This window comes from Spermophilus citellus (genome assembly GCF_964194105.1).
Source record: "Spermophilus citellus genome assembly, chromosome: X".
In the NCBI taxonomy this organism is placed as follows: Eukaryota; Metazoa; Chordata; class Mammalia; order Rodentia; family Sciuridae; genus Spermophilus; species Spermophilus citellus.
The window spans coordinates 91,163,263-91,180,368 of NC_138190.1; the positions used below are offsets into that span (position 1 = coordinate 91,163,263).

Here is a 17,106-nt window from a genome sequence, read left to right on the forward strand (position 1 = left end):
TTAGCATCTATGAATTGTTCATCAGTATTTGTAAAATATGGTGGAATGATGGTACAAATTTCTCAATGATTGATTATCAGAGGTGCTTAAATACTACTCAGATCAATTCAATTATTTGTAGGTTTTTCAATCTATAATTTTGGTTACTGTTGAGAGCCACAGCCGAAGGGGCCCCAGCAAACTTCTAGCTGCCAGCAAACTTCCAGCTGCCAGCTGATGATTGGCTCACAGCGCCCCAGCAAACTTCTAGCTGCCAACTGATTGGCTCCTCTGGGGTGATGCTCATTGGGCTGTTTCCCCGCCCTTTCAGACCACGGAGCTGCTCATTGGGGGACATTTTTTTGGCTCTGCCCACGCGACCCAGCCAATGGGCCTCAAGAGCAGGAGGAGTGGGGGAGGTTGAGAGGGTTGTGGAAAGCCGGTGGTGGCAGTTGGGCTCTGAGGGTTTTCCTGAGGAGCTGTGTGGTTTGGTGTGTGTGTTCTAAAAATAAAGCTCGATTCTGCTTGATAAGTGGCTCCTGAATTGTGCCCAGCCAGACTGCGGCAGGTTACCATAATTTAGCATCTGGAATTTGATATTAGGAAACATAGTTTTGACCTATTCAGATCAAAATAATGTCATCTGGATTTATTCACTTATAAGATGTAATTATTTTAAGTCAAGTAAAAAGAAAATTGTTATCAACCACTATTGATAGAATTAAAATGTTTAGGTTTATTCATCAACATTTGCTAATCTAATCTCTGAAGACTGATTTATCATTGAATCTGACTATGGGAACTCATTCTTTATCATCATATGCATATTTATCCATACTGCATAAGGAGGTGCAAACTGTTTCTGATTAAATAATATTTGCATAAGAATCTCAGTTGTAGTGTGCAATTTTCAAACATCCATTTTTATGTATTTTCTCCTATTGTTACCTCCAAATCCTTGCAGTTAATTTGCTGACTTCCATAAACATGAAAAGAAAGAGATTTATATACAAATATTAGGTAAGATTTCTTTCTCTACCTACGGAATTAATTCACCTTTTTTTGTGGTCCCTAAGTCAATTATCATCTATACCAATATAATCAAAGGTTGGGGAACATAGATTATACCAACTACTTTGTATAGTTTGCATACTGTGTGCACACATTTTAGAGTACATTTATTGATTTAGAATACTTTTTGATGCATTTGAATGAACTTTCTCCATTTTAAATTTACATAAATGTTGTATTACTGTTCGTGCTTTAATTATAATTATTTGGGAAATGGTGCAATAAATGTTGGTTGGATGAATGAAATAAGCAAATATGGGGCTGGAGATGTGGCTCAACTGGTAGCGCACTCGCCTGGAGTGCGTGCGGCCCGGGTTCGATCCTCAGCACCACATACCAACAAAGATGTTGTGTCCGCCGAGAACTAAAAAATAAATATTAAAAAAAAATAAAATTCTCTTTAAAAAAAAAAAAAGAAAGAAGCAAATATGTAAAAAGTCATATATGTCAATATATGATTATCTATTGGTAAAACTGTGCTGTTCTTACAAGGAGTCTCTGCTCCTCACTGAATCTGTTGCTGGCAACTTCCACTGTTTTTGTTTTTCATCCTTTTATGAAATTTTTCCTTCCTTTTACCGCCTTCTTAAACTGCCACAGGTTGAAACAAGAATCAGGTACATGCTAACTCTGTTTTCTTCACCTTTCACTACTGTTTTCCAGTGACATCATCCTTGTAGTCACCTTTCCTTTTTTGTGATTATGGCTTAGTATCCTCAATAATTCCCAACCAGATTCCTGTAATAACCTTAGCTCTCCTCCCTCATTATGCTGCAACTCCCCTATCTCACTTTGAAAGCTCTTCACAGTCTGGCTCCATCCTACCTTTTGTTTTTTTCCTTTTTCATTTTATATCTTTTATTGTTAAATGCAAGCCAGTCCATCCTAACTTTCTGACACTATTCCAAATTAAATTCTCCTCTAACCATAGCAACAACAGAAAATATTCACTGAACATTTAAACATCAAACACTGGCAATAGGCTAAAGGACAAAAATATATAATTGATAAATAGACTACAGTACAAATAATACCAGTCTCTGACCTCATATAGCCCTTATGATAAAACAGGTACTAATGTTATTCCATTTTATAGATGAATAAATTCAGGCACAGAAAACTACAATATCTAGTCAGTGATTATATGGCTAGTAAACTGTGGAACCAGGACTCAAATTCAGGACCCATCCTCCCAATTATTTTGGTGTATTTCCCATGGACCATTAAACTTAAGTCTGTCACCTTCTTGTGCTGGCTGATGTGCACTGCTGTTGATGTTAACCCTTTTTACTGGAGTAGTTTTACTTCTGTTCAGCCAAATATTACCCATCTTTCAGGGTCTAGCTGGACTGAGAGGCCCAGAGACTATACTAGGCCTTATCCATGAAACCTTATATGTCATTTCATCAGACCTAATTATTTTCCCCTTTTAGATAGTTCTTCAGAGCAAATAATCTCTATTATATATCAGTATACAGTGTATTCTTTGCTGATTCAGCTTTACTTAATCTCTCTGAGAAAACTGAAAATTTCTTAAGGGTAAGGATTATTTCTTGAGTTTTTCCAGATTCTTCAATGACAAGTATATTTTAGGTCCCATGTTATATACTATACATAATTATTTCATTTAATCTTCACTAAAACTATAGTAGGCAAAGGTCTTTGTCCTATATTACAGATAAAGTAACCGAGACGTGAAGAGATGATGAAAGAGAACAAACTGAAAAGACTAGGCAGAAGAGCTAAAATTGACCTCTACATTTTAGTCTCCACAAACTTTTAAGCGGAGGATCCCATGATCCAGTGGAATACAGGGAAGAGATAGAGGGGGAGGGAGGAGGATGAAAATGGAGAAGTTGTGGAATAAAATTGACCAGATTATGGTGTGTGTATGTGTGTGTGTGTGTGCCACAGTGAATTTCACCTTTATGTATATCTATAAAGCACTGTGGACCATTTAACCACTGAGACACATCCCTGACCCCAGTTAATATTTTTAATTAGAGACAAGGTCTCCCTAATTTGTATGTCATTGCACCCAGCAATACTTTTCTTGTAAGGTAACGTCCTTTGTTTCCATTGGTAGGTATTACTATAGTCACATGGGCATGAAATACCTTTGTACTCTATAGAAGACATATCTTACAAGGGCAATCACATATTCTACAACATCTCTTTCAGCAGAGAGGAAGATTACAGCATTCAAACTAGACACGTTCAAAGTTCTGAAAATCATTTTCTGACTACACCTCATTCATATCTTCCATAGACTTTCACACCTCATGGATTCACACTTCATGGCCTCCTTGCAGCTCTTAAAATGCCTGCAATTGACTTTTACTTAGTCAAAACAGCATCTTTCCTAACACACTAAGGGAACTCTCTAACACTGAGCTTCATCTTGATATCCAAATCTATTCTTATTCTTTTTTGCAATATTTCATCTTCCCAATTTAAACTACACACTTCTATTCTGAGAAGGATGCATTTTGGAAACATATTTGTAAATACTCACACTCATATATTCCAAATGTAACATTATATTATAATAAATAAAAATAATATTATATTTGCAACACATGGGCCACAAATCAAGAAGCTAACATTTCAGTTCACTATTTTATTGATCTGTAAATAGTGCTAGGCAATGACACATAAAAGATAAATGATAAACCCTATTTGAAAATGTATCTTTCATGTTAAAATCACTCAGCTGAGCATATTCAGAGAAACTTATTTGAATATCCATCCTGTGCCTTCAATGGCACTGGAAGAGGTAATTAAATTCTGGGCAAATAATGAACGAAAGTATAGAATATGGATACAATTAAAACAGGAACTTTCCTTTTTTTCTTAATACAGGCTTATTTATAGGGGAAAATGGTTGGTAAATACTTGGGTGTAGATGAGAATTGGTGTAGTATGAAAGGTTATCTTATTGACATAAAACAAGTACACTCAAATTCTAAGTGCTTACACTTTTCTTTGTTTATAACAGAGGTGCTCAAAGTTTGGGCTTTGAGGCCTAGGGGCCCACAAAATCATTTTAGGGGGTCTGACACTAATTTAAAAAGAAAAAAAAAACTATAAGTACATAATAGAACAATCAGTAGAACCAAGGGAAGGGAACAGGGTGGGAGGAAGGGAGGGGAAGAGAAGTATTGAGAACTTAATTAGATGAAAATTTATTCCATTCTTTTATAATTATATCAAAATTAATTCCATTATCATATATAAATAAAAAGAGCCAATAAGAAAAACTATTTTTATAAACTCTTTTGCCTTTTTTTCTTTCATTCTTATAAGAGTATACAGTGGAGTTTTCCAGAAGCTACATGATGAATGACATCACATTAGATTAAATACAGAAGCAGGAATGAGAATGAAGCTGTTTTTTTTTTTTTAATTTAGCTAGACTTTGAAGGGACTTATAACTCTATTTTTTCTCTTGCTAATATTTTTTAAAATATAGTTACATTTCATAAACAGTGTTATATATTTTCAATATACAATAGGTTTACTATTGTTATTTTAATTGAATGAATAAACAAATAATTTAAAAGTTGTCTAGGTTTTAATTCTAATATAATAAATGACTATATATATATATATATATATATATATATATATATATATATATATCTATAAAAATAAAATGTATTGGGGGTCCTTAATAATTCTTTAGTATAAATGGCTTCAGAGACCAAATAGTTTTTATTTCACCTTGGTGATCTCATCGAATCCCATATATTATAGGCTGAATTGCATTATTAGTAGAGTTCATAATGGAGTAGGGTGGGCCTGCTCTAACATCACTTGTGTCTTTGTTATAAGAATACCATGTGGAAAGACAGACATGCACACAGGGAGAATGCCATATGAAAACTAATGTCATGGTGCCACAAGCCAATAAACTACCAGAAGCTAGGGGAAAGGCGTGGAACAGATCCTGCTCTTGTGTGTTTGTAAGTAACATAGCCCTAATGATATCTTAATTTTGAATTTCTAGCCTCTGTAAGTATGAGATAGTATACATCTATTTTTGTAAGCCCTCCAGTTTTGGGCATTTTGTTATGGAAACCTAGCAAACTAGCATATCATAATTTTAATCTTCAACAAAAACAATGATTCCTAAGTCTAGCTCAGACCTCTTTCCTGAGTTTCATATTCACATAAACAATGACTTATCAGAAATTTTCCTACTCTATAAGGCATCTAGAAACTAAACATTATCAAAATGACAATAATCATTGTAACTCCCGCCCCCGACCAAATCTGCTCTATTCCTGAATTTTATTTCTCTGTGAAGAATGCCACCTTCTCAAATGCCTTCCTACCTTTATTCCCACATCTTACCAATCATCAGAGACTGGTAGTTCAATCTTTCAACATCCCTTTGAGATAATTTTTTTTTATTGGTTGTTCACAACATTACAAAGCTCTTGACATATCATATTTCATACATTAGAATCAAGTGGGTTATGAACTCCCATTTTTACCCCAAATACAGATTGCAGAATCACATCAGTTACACATCACATTTTTACATACTGCCATATTAGTGACTATTGTATTCTGCTACCTTTCCTATCCTCTACTATCCTCCCTCCCCTCCCTTCCCATCTTCTCTCTCTACCCCATCTACTGTAATTCATTTCCCTCCATGTTTGTTATCCCATTTCCCTCATAACCTCTTATATGTAATTTTGTATAACAATGAGGGTCTCCCTCCATTTCCATGCAATTTCCCTTTTTTTCTCCCTTTCCCTCCCACCTCATGTCTCTGTTTAATGTTAATCTTTTCTTCCTGCTCTTCCTCCCTGTTCTGTTCTTAGTTGCTCTCATTATATCAAAGAAGACATTTGGTATTTGTTTTTTAGGGATTGGCTAGCTTCACTAAGCATAATCTGCTCTAGTGCCATCCATTTCCCTGCAAATTCCGTGATTTTGTCATTTTTTAGTGCTGCGTAATACTCCATGGTGTATAAATGCCACATTTTTTTTATCCATTCATCTATTGAAGGGCATCTGGGTTGATTCCACAGTCTAGCAGTTGTGAATTGTGCTGCTATGAACATCGATGTGGCAGTATCCCTGTAGTGTGAGATAAAATTTTATTTGTCAACTTGGCTGGTTCATGTGGCCTAGATATTTGGTCAAATGTTATTCTGGATGTTTCTGTGAGGATGTTTTAGATGAAATTAACTTTCAAACTGGTGGACTTTGAGTCAAGCAGATTGCCCTCCATTATGTAGATGGACCTCATTCAATCAGTTAAGACCTGAATAAAGCGCAAAGACTAATTTCCTCTGAACAAGTGGGAGTTCTGCAGCAGATAATCTTCAGACTTGAACTGCAACATTGGCTCTTCCCTGGGTCTCCAGCCTGCTGTCCTACTCTGTTGATATTGAACTTGTCAGCCTCCATATCACAGGAACCAATTCCTTAAAAGAAGTCCCTCTCTCCACTCTCTCTACAGAGAACTTTTATACACCTCTTACTGATCTTTTTTTTTTTTAACCTTCTTGTTGCTGCATGGTTCAGGCCACTATCAGCTCTTGTTTGCACCATGAGAGTATCCTCAAAACCTCTGCTGTCTCAAACCTTTCCTGTCTGGATGCATTCTTTCTGTTTTTGCCCAAATGGTCTAAGAAACCTAAGTTCATCATTTTCCAATTTATAAACATTCATAGGCTTCCAATATTTTTCAGGATAAGACCCTTAGCACACCACAAAAGAAAGCTCACAATCTACCCACTACTACCACTTCGAGTGAGCCTCTTCCCTCACTACTCCTCCATGCACAAAAGGGAACTAACTTTTGGCACTCTTCTATTAATTTTATTACCTTTTAAGTGATAAATTCCTGCAAATATACATTGAAATGCTGGGCTATTACTTCCTAACTGAGTAACCTTCAGTCAAGACACTACTTCTCTTGATCCGAGATACTAATCTCTTTTTAAAATTCAGGTGTTTATATAACAACTTTTATTCTCTTGAAATTATGTTAATGTTTTTCTTGGACAGAAGAAATAAACTATACTCAATTTCTGAAAAATTGTATGTATTTCAAAAGTATGAAGAATAAAATCAATGGCATAGATATTATTTTATAAAATTATTACAGCAGAATACTTGATAATGATTAATCACTTTAAACACATAATAACAGTTAATAATTAAACTCTGGTCACAAACTGCCTGGGTTCAAATCTAGGTTCTACCTCTTTCTACCTTTGTGATCTTGGGCAATTTCGCTTAGTTTAACATTTATTTATTTATTTTGGGCACAGGGATTGGACCTAAGGGTGCTTTACCATATCCCCAGCCCTATTTATTTATTTATTTATTTATTTATTTATTTTGAGAAATGATCTCACTAGGTTGCTTATTACCTAAGTTGCTGAGGCTGGCTTCAGTAGCTGAACCTGCAATTCTCCTGCCTCAGCCTCCTGAGCCACTGGGATTACAGATGTGCATCACCACATCTGGCTTCCTCATTTTACAATGAGGTAATAGAACTTTCTTCATAGGGTTTTATGAGGATTAAGTAGGTTTAAAAATGTAAAACAGCTAAGATAGTTCTTGGTACATGCTATATGACAGTTGCTATTTTGACAGTGGTAAGGATAAGTGCACAGATAATATAGCCAGACTCCTTGGATTCTATTTCAAAGCTAATATTTTCTATTTGTGCAAATTTGGAAAAGTTCCTTAATTTATATGAGCCTCAATTTCCTGCCTGTAAAATAAGATAATCATAGCATCTTCCTTATACATATGTGAGAAATGACCTAAAATCTTAAAATAGTGCTTGGCATGTTGCTGATATTATACAGTGCTTCTAAGTTTTACTATTGTTATCTTCAATGATAAATGGTCCAATATTAGTCATACTACCTATTATCTTGTTCAGATTTTATTTTGTTTGAAATTCTCTAAGCCTCTGGTGGTGAAGGCTATGTTCTTTATTCTTAAATTTTCAGAGTACAAACACCTGGCTACCAATCATTTTCTTCTTTTTTCTCTCTCTTTAAAAAGTAAGTCAAATCAAAGAACCCACCTATAATATATGATCATTCTTGCTAAGCAAGGAAACAACTTACTTTACACTAATGTGGATGGGCCAGCAACTTTTACTTAGGCTCAGAGCTGAATAAGATGCTCTGCTATTTTTTCAACTTGTAATAGTGCTGTCAATATCTATTATGACTTGAAGTGTTCAAGCCCTCAAGGAAGACTATTGTAACTGCACTTCCAAACGATATGTACCACCAAAGTGAAACTAAGGTCTAGGCCACATCTCTCCACGCTGTGTTTTTCACTTTTCATCTCACTCCCTTCTTCCTTTACCACTGCCTCATTCAGATCATTATAATAAAATCAATGAGAAAAAGATTATCTCAACAACATAACACCTTGCACTGAGTATCAAAATCCTGAATGCTCAGTGTAGCATGAGAAGTGATAGATAGTATCATTAGAGAAATTTGACACAAGTAATTAACAATACTGTAAATTTTCTATGAATATGATTACTTACTTTATAGTCGAAAAATCAACTAGTAAAATTATTTTGCACTTTTGTCATCTTTTAAAAATAATTAGAAATACTTCTGTACCTTTGTTTATATCGATGAGCTGTTTCTTTTTCTTCTGGCGTTCCACTTTTTCTTGTTCAGCTTTCTCTTTTGCAAGCTTTGCCCTCCTAGTCTTCTCTTCCATTTCTCTTCTCTTATTGTTTTCTTTTACTGCTTCCTGTAGGTATAAACACAATTAAACAAAATCCTTTCCATGAGTTTTATAATGGAGAAGTCACATGGTTTTAAAATTATACAGATATGCAGAGATGGAAAGTTACTATAGCATCCTCAAAGTATGTGCATATGTTTTTAAGAATGACAACTAATTAATCTTAAGACAGCTCTTCTTGAAAATAATTTAGAAATAACTGAGTCTTCAATTGCCACTATCTGGGGTGCAGGAAAATTAGGGACATCGATGTTGCAGATTTAGCAATAAAATGCTTTCTCCATTGTTGAAATATGAAATAGTTTTGATACGAGAAAAAGCTTAATAGGGCTCAGCAAGTATTTTATTACTTACTGTACAGTTTTTTGTTATCTGCAAAGTGGAAATAAAAAAAACAACTACCTCATAGGATTTTTGTGAGGAGAAATGAGGATTTTTGTGAGAAGTGTTTTAAGCACTTAAAGTACTTAGAACAGAGTTAAATATAATCAAAAAATTTTAGATTATCATGATGATGGTAGTGGTTACAGTGCTACTGGTAATGATTACATCTAATGATGCAGAGCATAAAACAATCAGCACTGTTATCATAGAAGAGAAATATCTGTAAGTTTAGTCACTTTTATGTGAAAAAATATTTCAAAATCTTCAAACGTATTTCAAACTATTGTCTGTTTTATTTTGGTTAGATTATTTGTGGAATGTCAGTGAATTAATATATTTCAGTAGATGGTGTTAGAGAGAGTTGAAGTAAAATGATTGGCTGGAATAATATCAACTTCCTCGGAATTCAGACAAGTCACTAATACAGAGACATATCAACTACAAGTTCCTTCCATCAAGTTGTTCTGGTTTTATTTCCTGTTATGATTGATTAGATATACTTCATAGCATGTACAAACTATTTTGCCCAACTTACTTTGTTCCAGAAACCCTAAAGAAAAAGACTCAATAACAAGAATACATCTACAAGACTTTGCCTGAAGCAATCTATATTGAAATGTTTTTTTCTTCATGTTAAAAGATATAATAGTTTAGGGCTAGGGCTGTAGTTCAGTAGTAAAGCATCCGCCTCACATGTGTGGGGCACTGGGTTTGATCCTTAGCATCCCATAAAAATAAATAAAGATATTGTGTATTTAAAAAAGATACAATAGTTTAAAATATCCCTAAAAACACTTCCAAACTCTCCTGACTTGTGTGAGTTGATTTTCTTCTACAAAATCTAAATGAGCTGGGGATGGTCCTACACACCTGTAACCCCAGCTACTCAGGATCTGAGGCAGGAGGATTGCAACATTCAGGCCAGCCTAAACAACAAAGACCAGACCTTAAAAAATAAAAAGGAATGGGGATATAGTTCAGTGCTTTCCTAGTGTGGGTGAGCCTCTAAAGTGAGCCCATTGATTCAATCCCCAGTACTAAAAAACAACAACAAAAACCAAACAAACAAAAAGCCACACACAAAACCTCTAAATGATTTTATCTTTTTTGGTATCTCCCCTTACATTACCCTTGTTAGGCTAATATCCCCTAGCAAAAGATTATGAGCACAAAACTATCTGGCAACTGTACACCAACTCAAAGAAAACCATATAAAATAAACTGGAAAATAAGAATCAGAATTTTATTTTTTTTGCATGAAAATTTTTTTATTGGTTGTTCACAACATTACCAAGCTCTTGACATATCATATTTCATACATTAGATTGAAGTGGGTTATGAACTCCCAATTTTTACCCCAAATGCAGATTGCAGAATCACGTCGGTTACACATCCACAATTTTACATAATGCCCTATTAGTAACTGTTGTATTCTGCTACCTTTCCTATCCCCAGTATCCCCTTCCCCTTCCCACACATCTTCTCTCTCTACCCCATCTACTGTAATCTCAATTGATTGTTCACAGTCAGTTAAAGAATCAGAATTTTAGAACAGCTTTACTGTCAATTTGGGTTAGATAGTTCGTGGTAGAGGCCGTCCTGTGCAATATAGGACATTTAGCAGCATCCTTGGCTTCTACCTACTAGATACCCAGTAGCATCTTTTTCAAATATGACAACCAAAAATGTCTCCAGAGATTACCAAATGTTGCCTAGAGGGGAAAACTGACTAACTTGAGAACTACTAACTTAAGGGGTTTTAGAAAGATAATGTAATCAGAAAAAAATATCACATACTACTACTCTGCAGAACGAATCGTCTTTTTACAGTCATGGAAAATGAGTTCTAAATGAGCATATATAATTACAAGGTTGGGAAGAGAACCCTTGTCTTTTCACTCATATTTATTTTAGTGTCAGCTTTGTTCTTTAAGGAAAAATAAAATGTAGATATGGCACCAAAAGTATAAGCAATAGCCCCTCAAAAAATAGACAAATTAGACTTCAACAAAATTCAAAGTTTTTGTTCATCAACTTATACCCAAAGAAGGTGAAGAAACAACCCACAGAATGGGAAAAAATATCTGAAAATCATATATCTAATAAGAATATATAGGCCAAGCCAGGCACAGTGGTGTACTCCTGTAATCCCAGCTGCTTGGGAAGCTGAGGCAGGAGGATTGCAAGTTCAAAGGCAGCCTCAGAAACTTATTGAGGCACTAAGCAACTCAGTGAGACCCTGTCTCTAAAGAAAATACAAAAAGGGCTGGGCATGTGGCTCAGTGGTTGGGTGCCCCTGGAATCAAACCCCAATAAGAAAAAGAAAAAGAAAAAAAGAAAGAAAGAAAGAAAGAAAGAAAGAAAGAAAGAAAGAAAGAAAGAAAGAAAAGAATAAAATATATAAAGAACATCTCAAAGAGGAATGAAGGGAAGGGAGGAGGGAATAGAAAAGACAGTGGAATGAATCTGACATTACTTTCCTATGTACATAAATGAATACACCACAGTGAATCTCCAGATCTTGTATAACCACAAGCCTAGAAACCTAATTAGAACAAGATGTACTCCATGTTTGTATAAATATGTCAAAATACAGTCTACTGTCATATATAACTAAAAAGAATTTTTAAAAGGTGAAAAAGAATATATAAAGAACATCTACAACTCAATAAAATGGCAACTCAATAAAAATGTGCAAAGCATTTGCAAAGATATTTCTCAGAAACCATGAATATTGCTAATAAGTACATGAAAAGATGTTCAACATCATTAATCACTAGGAAGATACAAATCACAATCATATTGAATGGGCTGGAAGTATAGCTCAGTGGTAGAGTACTTGCCTAGTATGTAGAAGGTTCTGAATTCAATTCCCAATGCCACCAAAAATGAAAATTAAAAAAAAAATACATTGCGGTACTACTTCATACCCCCTATGATGGCTATAGTAATTTTAAAAAAGAATAGAAAACAAATGAGGATGTGGAGAAATTGAAACTTTTGTGAATTACTCATGTGAATGTAAAATGGTGGTCATTTGGGAAAACTGGAAATTCTTTAAAACACTAAGCAGAGTAAATGGTAGCATAACCTGAATTGTTGGGATCCCCAGAGTCATGCCTCCCAACCTACAGGAGCATTGCAGTTACATGAGCATTATTCCTAACAGCCGAAAACTAGAACAAATTCAACTGTTTACCAACTAGTGAATGGATAAACAAAATACAGTATATATCCATATAATGGAATATTATTCAGCAATAAAAAGAATGAAATACTGATTCATGCTAAAATTATGGATGAATCTCAAAAATATACCATAATTAATTAAGATGCCAAGCATAAAAGGTCACATATTGTGTGATTCCATTTATATGTAATGTCCAGAACAGGCAAATCCATAGAAACAGAAAGTGGATGCATGGTTGTGAGGAGGTGGAGGAAGGGTTTCTTCCTGGGGGTGATGAAATTGTTCTGGAATTAGTGGTGATGGTTGCACAACCTTGTGAATATACTAAAAACTACAGAACTGTATACATTAAAAGAAAATTTTATGATATATAAATTACATTTCAAAAATTAAATTGAACATTTAAAAAATAGATATCTGAGAAAGGCAGGATTGAAATAAAATAATAACTCACGGAAAAAGAAAGACAATGTGAAAAGGTATCATATATTCAGACCCTCATGCTAATAAGCTGTATGACTTTTGGTCAGTAACATAAGACTCAAGCAGCATAGGAAAGAAGGTTAATGTCATGCATATGTTATTACCTGTCAAATCTCTGATGTGCTAAAGAATCACAAGATCTCAATGGACTCTTGTATTAATAATCTAATGGGGTATGTTAGCTGTAGATTACTGTCATTAGGGATCTTCACTAAAAGTTCATTAAAATGGAGGGAAAAGATCCCAACTGTTATCTTGCATTTGTATTTCTTCTTCTGGTAATATGAAATATATATTTGGTCTTCCCAGTTTCCTGGCATACAACTCCTAAAATCCTTGGAATTTCCAAAGTAATATTGTCTTTTCGTAGGCTAATAAGATTAAAAGTGGTTGGTAGCCCCTTCAGAGCTTCTGGAAAAATAAAGGGAAGATTAAAAAATGGAATTTTCAATTTCAAATTCCAATCTGGGGAGAGAAGAGGGACAGAAGGTTAAAATGATCACCAATGGCCAACACTTTAATCAATCATGCCTTTGTAATGAAACCTCCATAAAACCCCAAAAGGATCGGGTTCAGAGAGTTTGCAGACAGATAAATATGTGGGGGCTTGCAGGAAGATCAACAGGAACATGTCCCTGTGCTGGGAGGGTGGTATACTCTCCATGGAGACAACTCCAGGGAGACAGAAGCTCCTGCAATTGGGACTCTTCCAGACCTGACCCTGTATAACTCTTCATCTGGCTGTTTATTGTATCCTCTAAATATTGTTCATGGTAAACTGGTAAACATGTTTCCCTGAGTCCTGTGAGCCATTCTAGCAAATTAATTGAAAAGCTGAAGTGAGATTGATGGTGGTGAGGGGTGTCCGGGGAACCCTGAATTATAACCAGTTTCACAGGTCAAACAAACCTGGGCCTGGTATCTGAAGTGGGAAGAGAAGCAATCTTGGGGACTTAGCCATCAACCTTTGGGATCTAACACTATAGTTGACATGGATTAGAGCACACCCAGCTGGTATCATGATTACAAAATTGTTCGCAGGTAGGGAGAAACATCCACATGTTTTACAGCCATAAAAGTCTTCTGTGTTGATTACTGTGGTGGAAGAGCAGAGGGAAAACAATTTTTCTACACACGTCTTTATTCTGATAATAACAGCTACTCTAACGATAATCTATTATGTAGTAGGTATTTTAAAAACAAAACTTCTAAAGCTATATAAAAAACAAACTTGTCAAGTGGGTATGATCTCATTTTAAAGATGGGGACACAGCTCTATGTAGGTTAAGTGACTTGCCCATGGTCACACATGTACTTAAATACTACAAACACCTAGAGTTGTTAGGCATCCACATCTGTAGTCATTTTCATTACCATGATGCCCCTCAAGTAGAGTTACCAGAAAAATTATAGGATGCTTGGTTAAATTTGAATTTCAGAAAAATCATGATTTTTTTTCTGTAAGTATGCCCTATACAATATTTGGGATGTGCTTCTACCAAAAAAATCATATAATATTTAGGATGCTTTGATACTAAAAGTTATTCATTGTTTAAAATTCAACTTTAAATAGGCATCCTCTATTTTCATTTGATAAGTCTGACTGTCCTATTCTCAAGAATCTGTTTATGTTTTACAAGCATCATTTGATAAAATAAGATCATCTAATGAAGGCAGTAGAAACGGTTGCCCTAAAACATTCAAATCCAAACAATATTTTGAGAACATAAATTTTGGTATAGATTATTCATAGGCATTATGTTATACACAAACTTGAGTCATGCTATTTCTGCTACATTCCCAATATATTCCTTTTTAACTTGTTTTTGAAAATATAATAATAAAACTAAAAATACCAGTTTATATAAAAGTCAAAACTCATGTAATCTGATGTAAAAGAAAATAAGGCAATATCTAATGTCAAAGAATTTCTAATTGAGAAATTTGGCATATGTAAACAGATTAAATTTCTGTATAAGAGGGAGGCTTGCAAAGAGTACCACTAAATCAACATAAATGAAGATCTATCTAGTAAAGGATAAAAAAGACCATAATTTTATACGTTAAATGTCTCAGAAATAGATTTAACTATAAAACAATCACAAAATCTGTAATGGCATGTATGATCCTAAAGAGGCCAAAAAAGAAGAGGAAAATAATTTCTGTAGTTTGGCATTAATGAATACAAATGCATACACATACAAAAGCATGTATTTTTCAAGCAACAGAGACTGTGGAGTAAAATTCTGTCCTGATGTCAATAGTTCTGTTTTCATGGAAAGGCCTCATACTGAGAAGAAATCATAGTCCCTTTTTACTATTAAATCCACCTTAGGAAATTAGGGGTGAGAAACAAAAGCTTATTTAATTCCCATTTTTGATGAAAAAATGTAAAAAAAAAACCCAAAAGGGTCTGGGACTTAGCTCAATGGTAGTGAGTTTGCCTAGCATGTGCAAGGCTTAAGTTCTATCCCCAGTGCTACAAAACCAAACCAAAAGAAAAAAAGCGGGGGGAGGAAGATCTTAAGGATATTTTCATATCAACAATCTTCACTTTTACTAGAATGAAAGATAAGAGTTTCAGTTTTTGGGCTAGAAATATAGCTCTTTGGTAGAACATTTGCCTGGCAAGCATGAGGATCTGGGTTCAATCCCCAGCACTACAAAAATAAATAAAAGCAAAAACAACAAATATATGTGCACATATAATTTACATTATAAAAAAGATTTTAAAGATTTTTGACTTACTCTTCTAAAAATGTAAAAATAGAGAAGTCTTTTGGAGGATGGGATATATTTTTATCAAATAAAAGAACAAAAACAAAAGGAGCAAATTTAAGTTCAGGTTAAAAAAATCCTTATATAATTGATTATGATTAACAATACTTTATTACTTATCCAACTTCACTAAACATTTTAAAACACTAACTTATGACTACTTAAACATCATTCTCCAGTAAACATCAATCATTAATTCTCAGGGTTGGGAACATCACCAACTGATTAGATTCTGTCATTAGTCAGAAATGTGTTCTGTTGAAAGGAAGCTAATTGAAAAAGTGTATTGGTAGTAACCTTATACAAGATGAGAAAAATGTTTACAGAAAAAAGAATCTCAGTTTTACTGGCATATCTGTTCTTCAAGAGTCAGTAAAAAGTACAAAAGGAGCAAGATATAATAGAAAATCTGTCTAGGATTACTACAAATATTCACCAATCTAATTTTAAATCTCTCACTGAAATCTCTATGGCCTTGTTGAAAGTGTGAATAAATTAAAACTCTTATTTCCCTTGTTGTGCATAATTAACAAATGAGACCTATGGACCAAAAAATGTCATGTAAACAAACAAACAAACAAAAAACCCACCAACATGTAAATGCTAAGACCTCTCATTTATTCCAATTAAGCTTAAAAAATGGATGAAATTGATTTTAAAAAATTGCATGCAGCTTAGAAATTAGCTTCATTTCTGTCAGGAAGCAAACATCTTCCAACTTTGTGCTAGTTGAATACACAACCACAACCACTGTTACCACATTCCTTATTTACATTGCTTCCAGGGGCTTTACTATTCCAGTGTTGACCTCACTTTGCAAGTATCATGACCTTACTGAAAAGCTGATGGTGTATTTCAGGGAGAGAGAAGTGGAATAATTAGGAGTATGGATACTCCAGTCAGACAAATCTGGTTTCAAATCCAAGCTCTGTCACTTAACCTAAAATCTATGTCACCCGGAAAGAGATATTGCTTATTAAATCACAGGGTTGTTAAACAGATTAAGTGAAATAATGCTTTTATAAAACATTTAAGACAATACCTGCTATAGAAGAAATGCTCCTTACATGGCAACTGTGATAATTATGTATAATAGAAGCATTTGAAATTTTGAACAGTAAGAAATTGGTAATTTACCACATTTGTTTTCAATTCTGCATAACACCCTTCCCCTTACTTTTGGGAAGTCACAATGATATGTTCTATGATCAAAAGTGCACAGTCCTGGTTCAGTCATCCTTCAAACGCATACTAAATGTGATGATGATGATGATGATGATGATGATGACGACGACGACAATGATGATAATGATTTGCAGTGCTGGGGATCTAACCTAGGGTTGCTAGATATGTGCTCTACCATTGATCTATACCCCAAAGCTCTTACACAATTCTTAACTGTACCATATTACTGGCATCTAAGTTAACTTGGGGGGGGGGGAAATGTGTGTGTGTGTGTGTGTGTG

At 34.5% G+C, this 17,106-nt stretch overlaps 1 protein-coding gene across 4 annotated transcripts in view; it reads right to left on the reverse strand.

Annotated features, from left to right (window-relative positions):
• DIAPH2 (diaphanous related formin 2) overlaps window positions 1–17,106 on the reverse strand; it is an 813,387-nt gene that overhangs the window by 177,953 nt on the left and 618,328 nt on the right. For all 4 annotated transcript variants that reach the window (XM_081278193.1, XM_081278192.1, XM_081278190.1 and 1 more), the window contains one exon: window positions 8,676–8,811. In XM_081278193.1, the coding sequence (XP_081134319.1) occupies window positions 8,676–8,811 (136 nt within the window). The remainder of the gene's footprint in view (window positions 1–8,675; window positions 8,812–17,106) is intronic.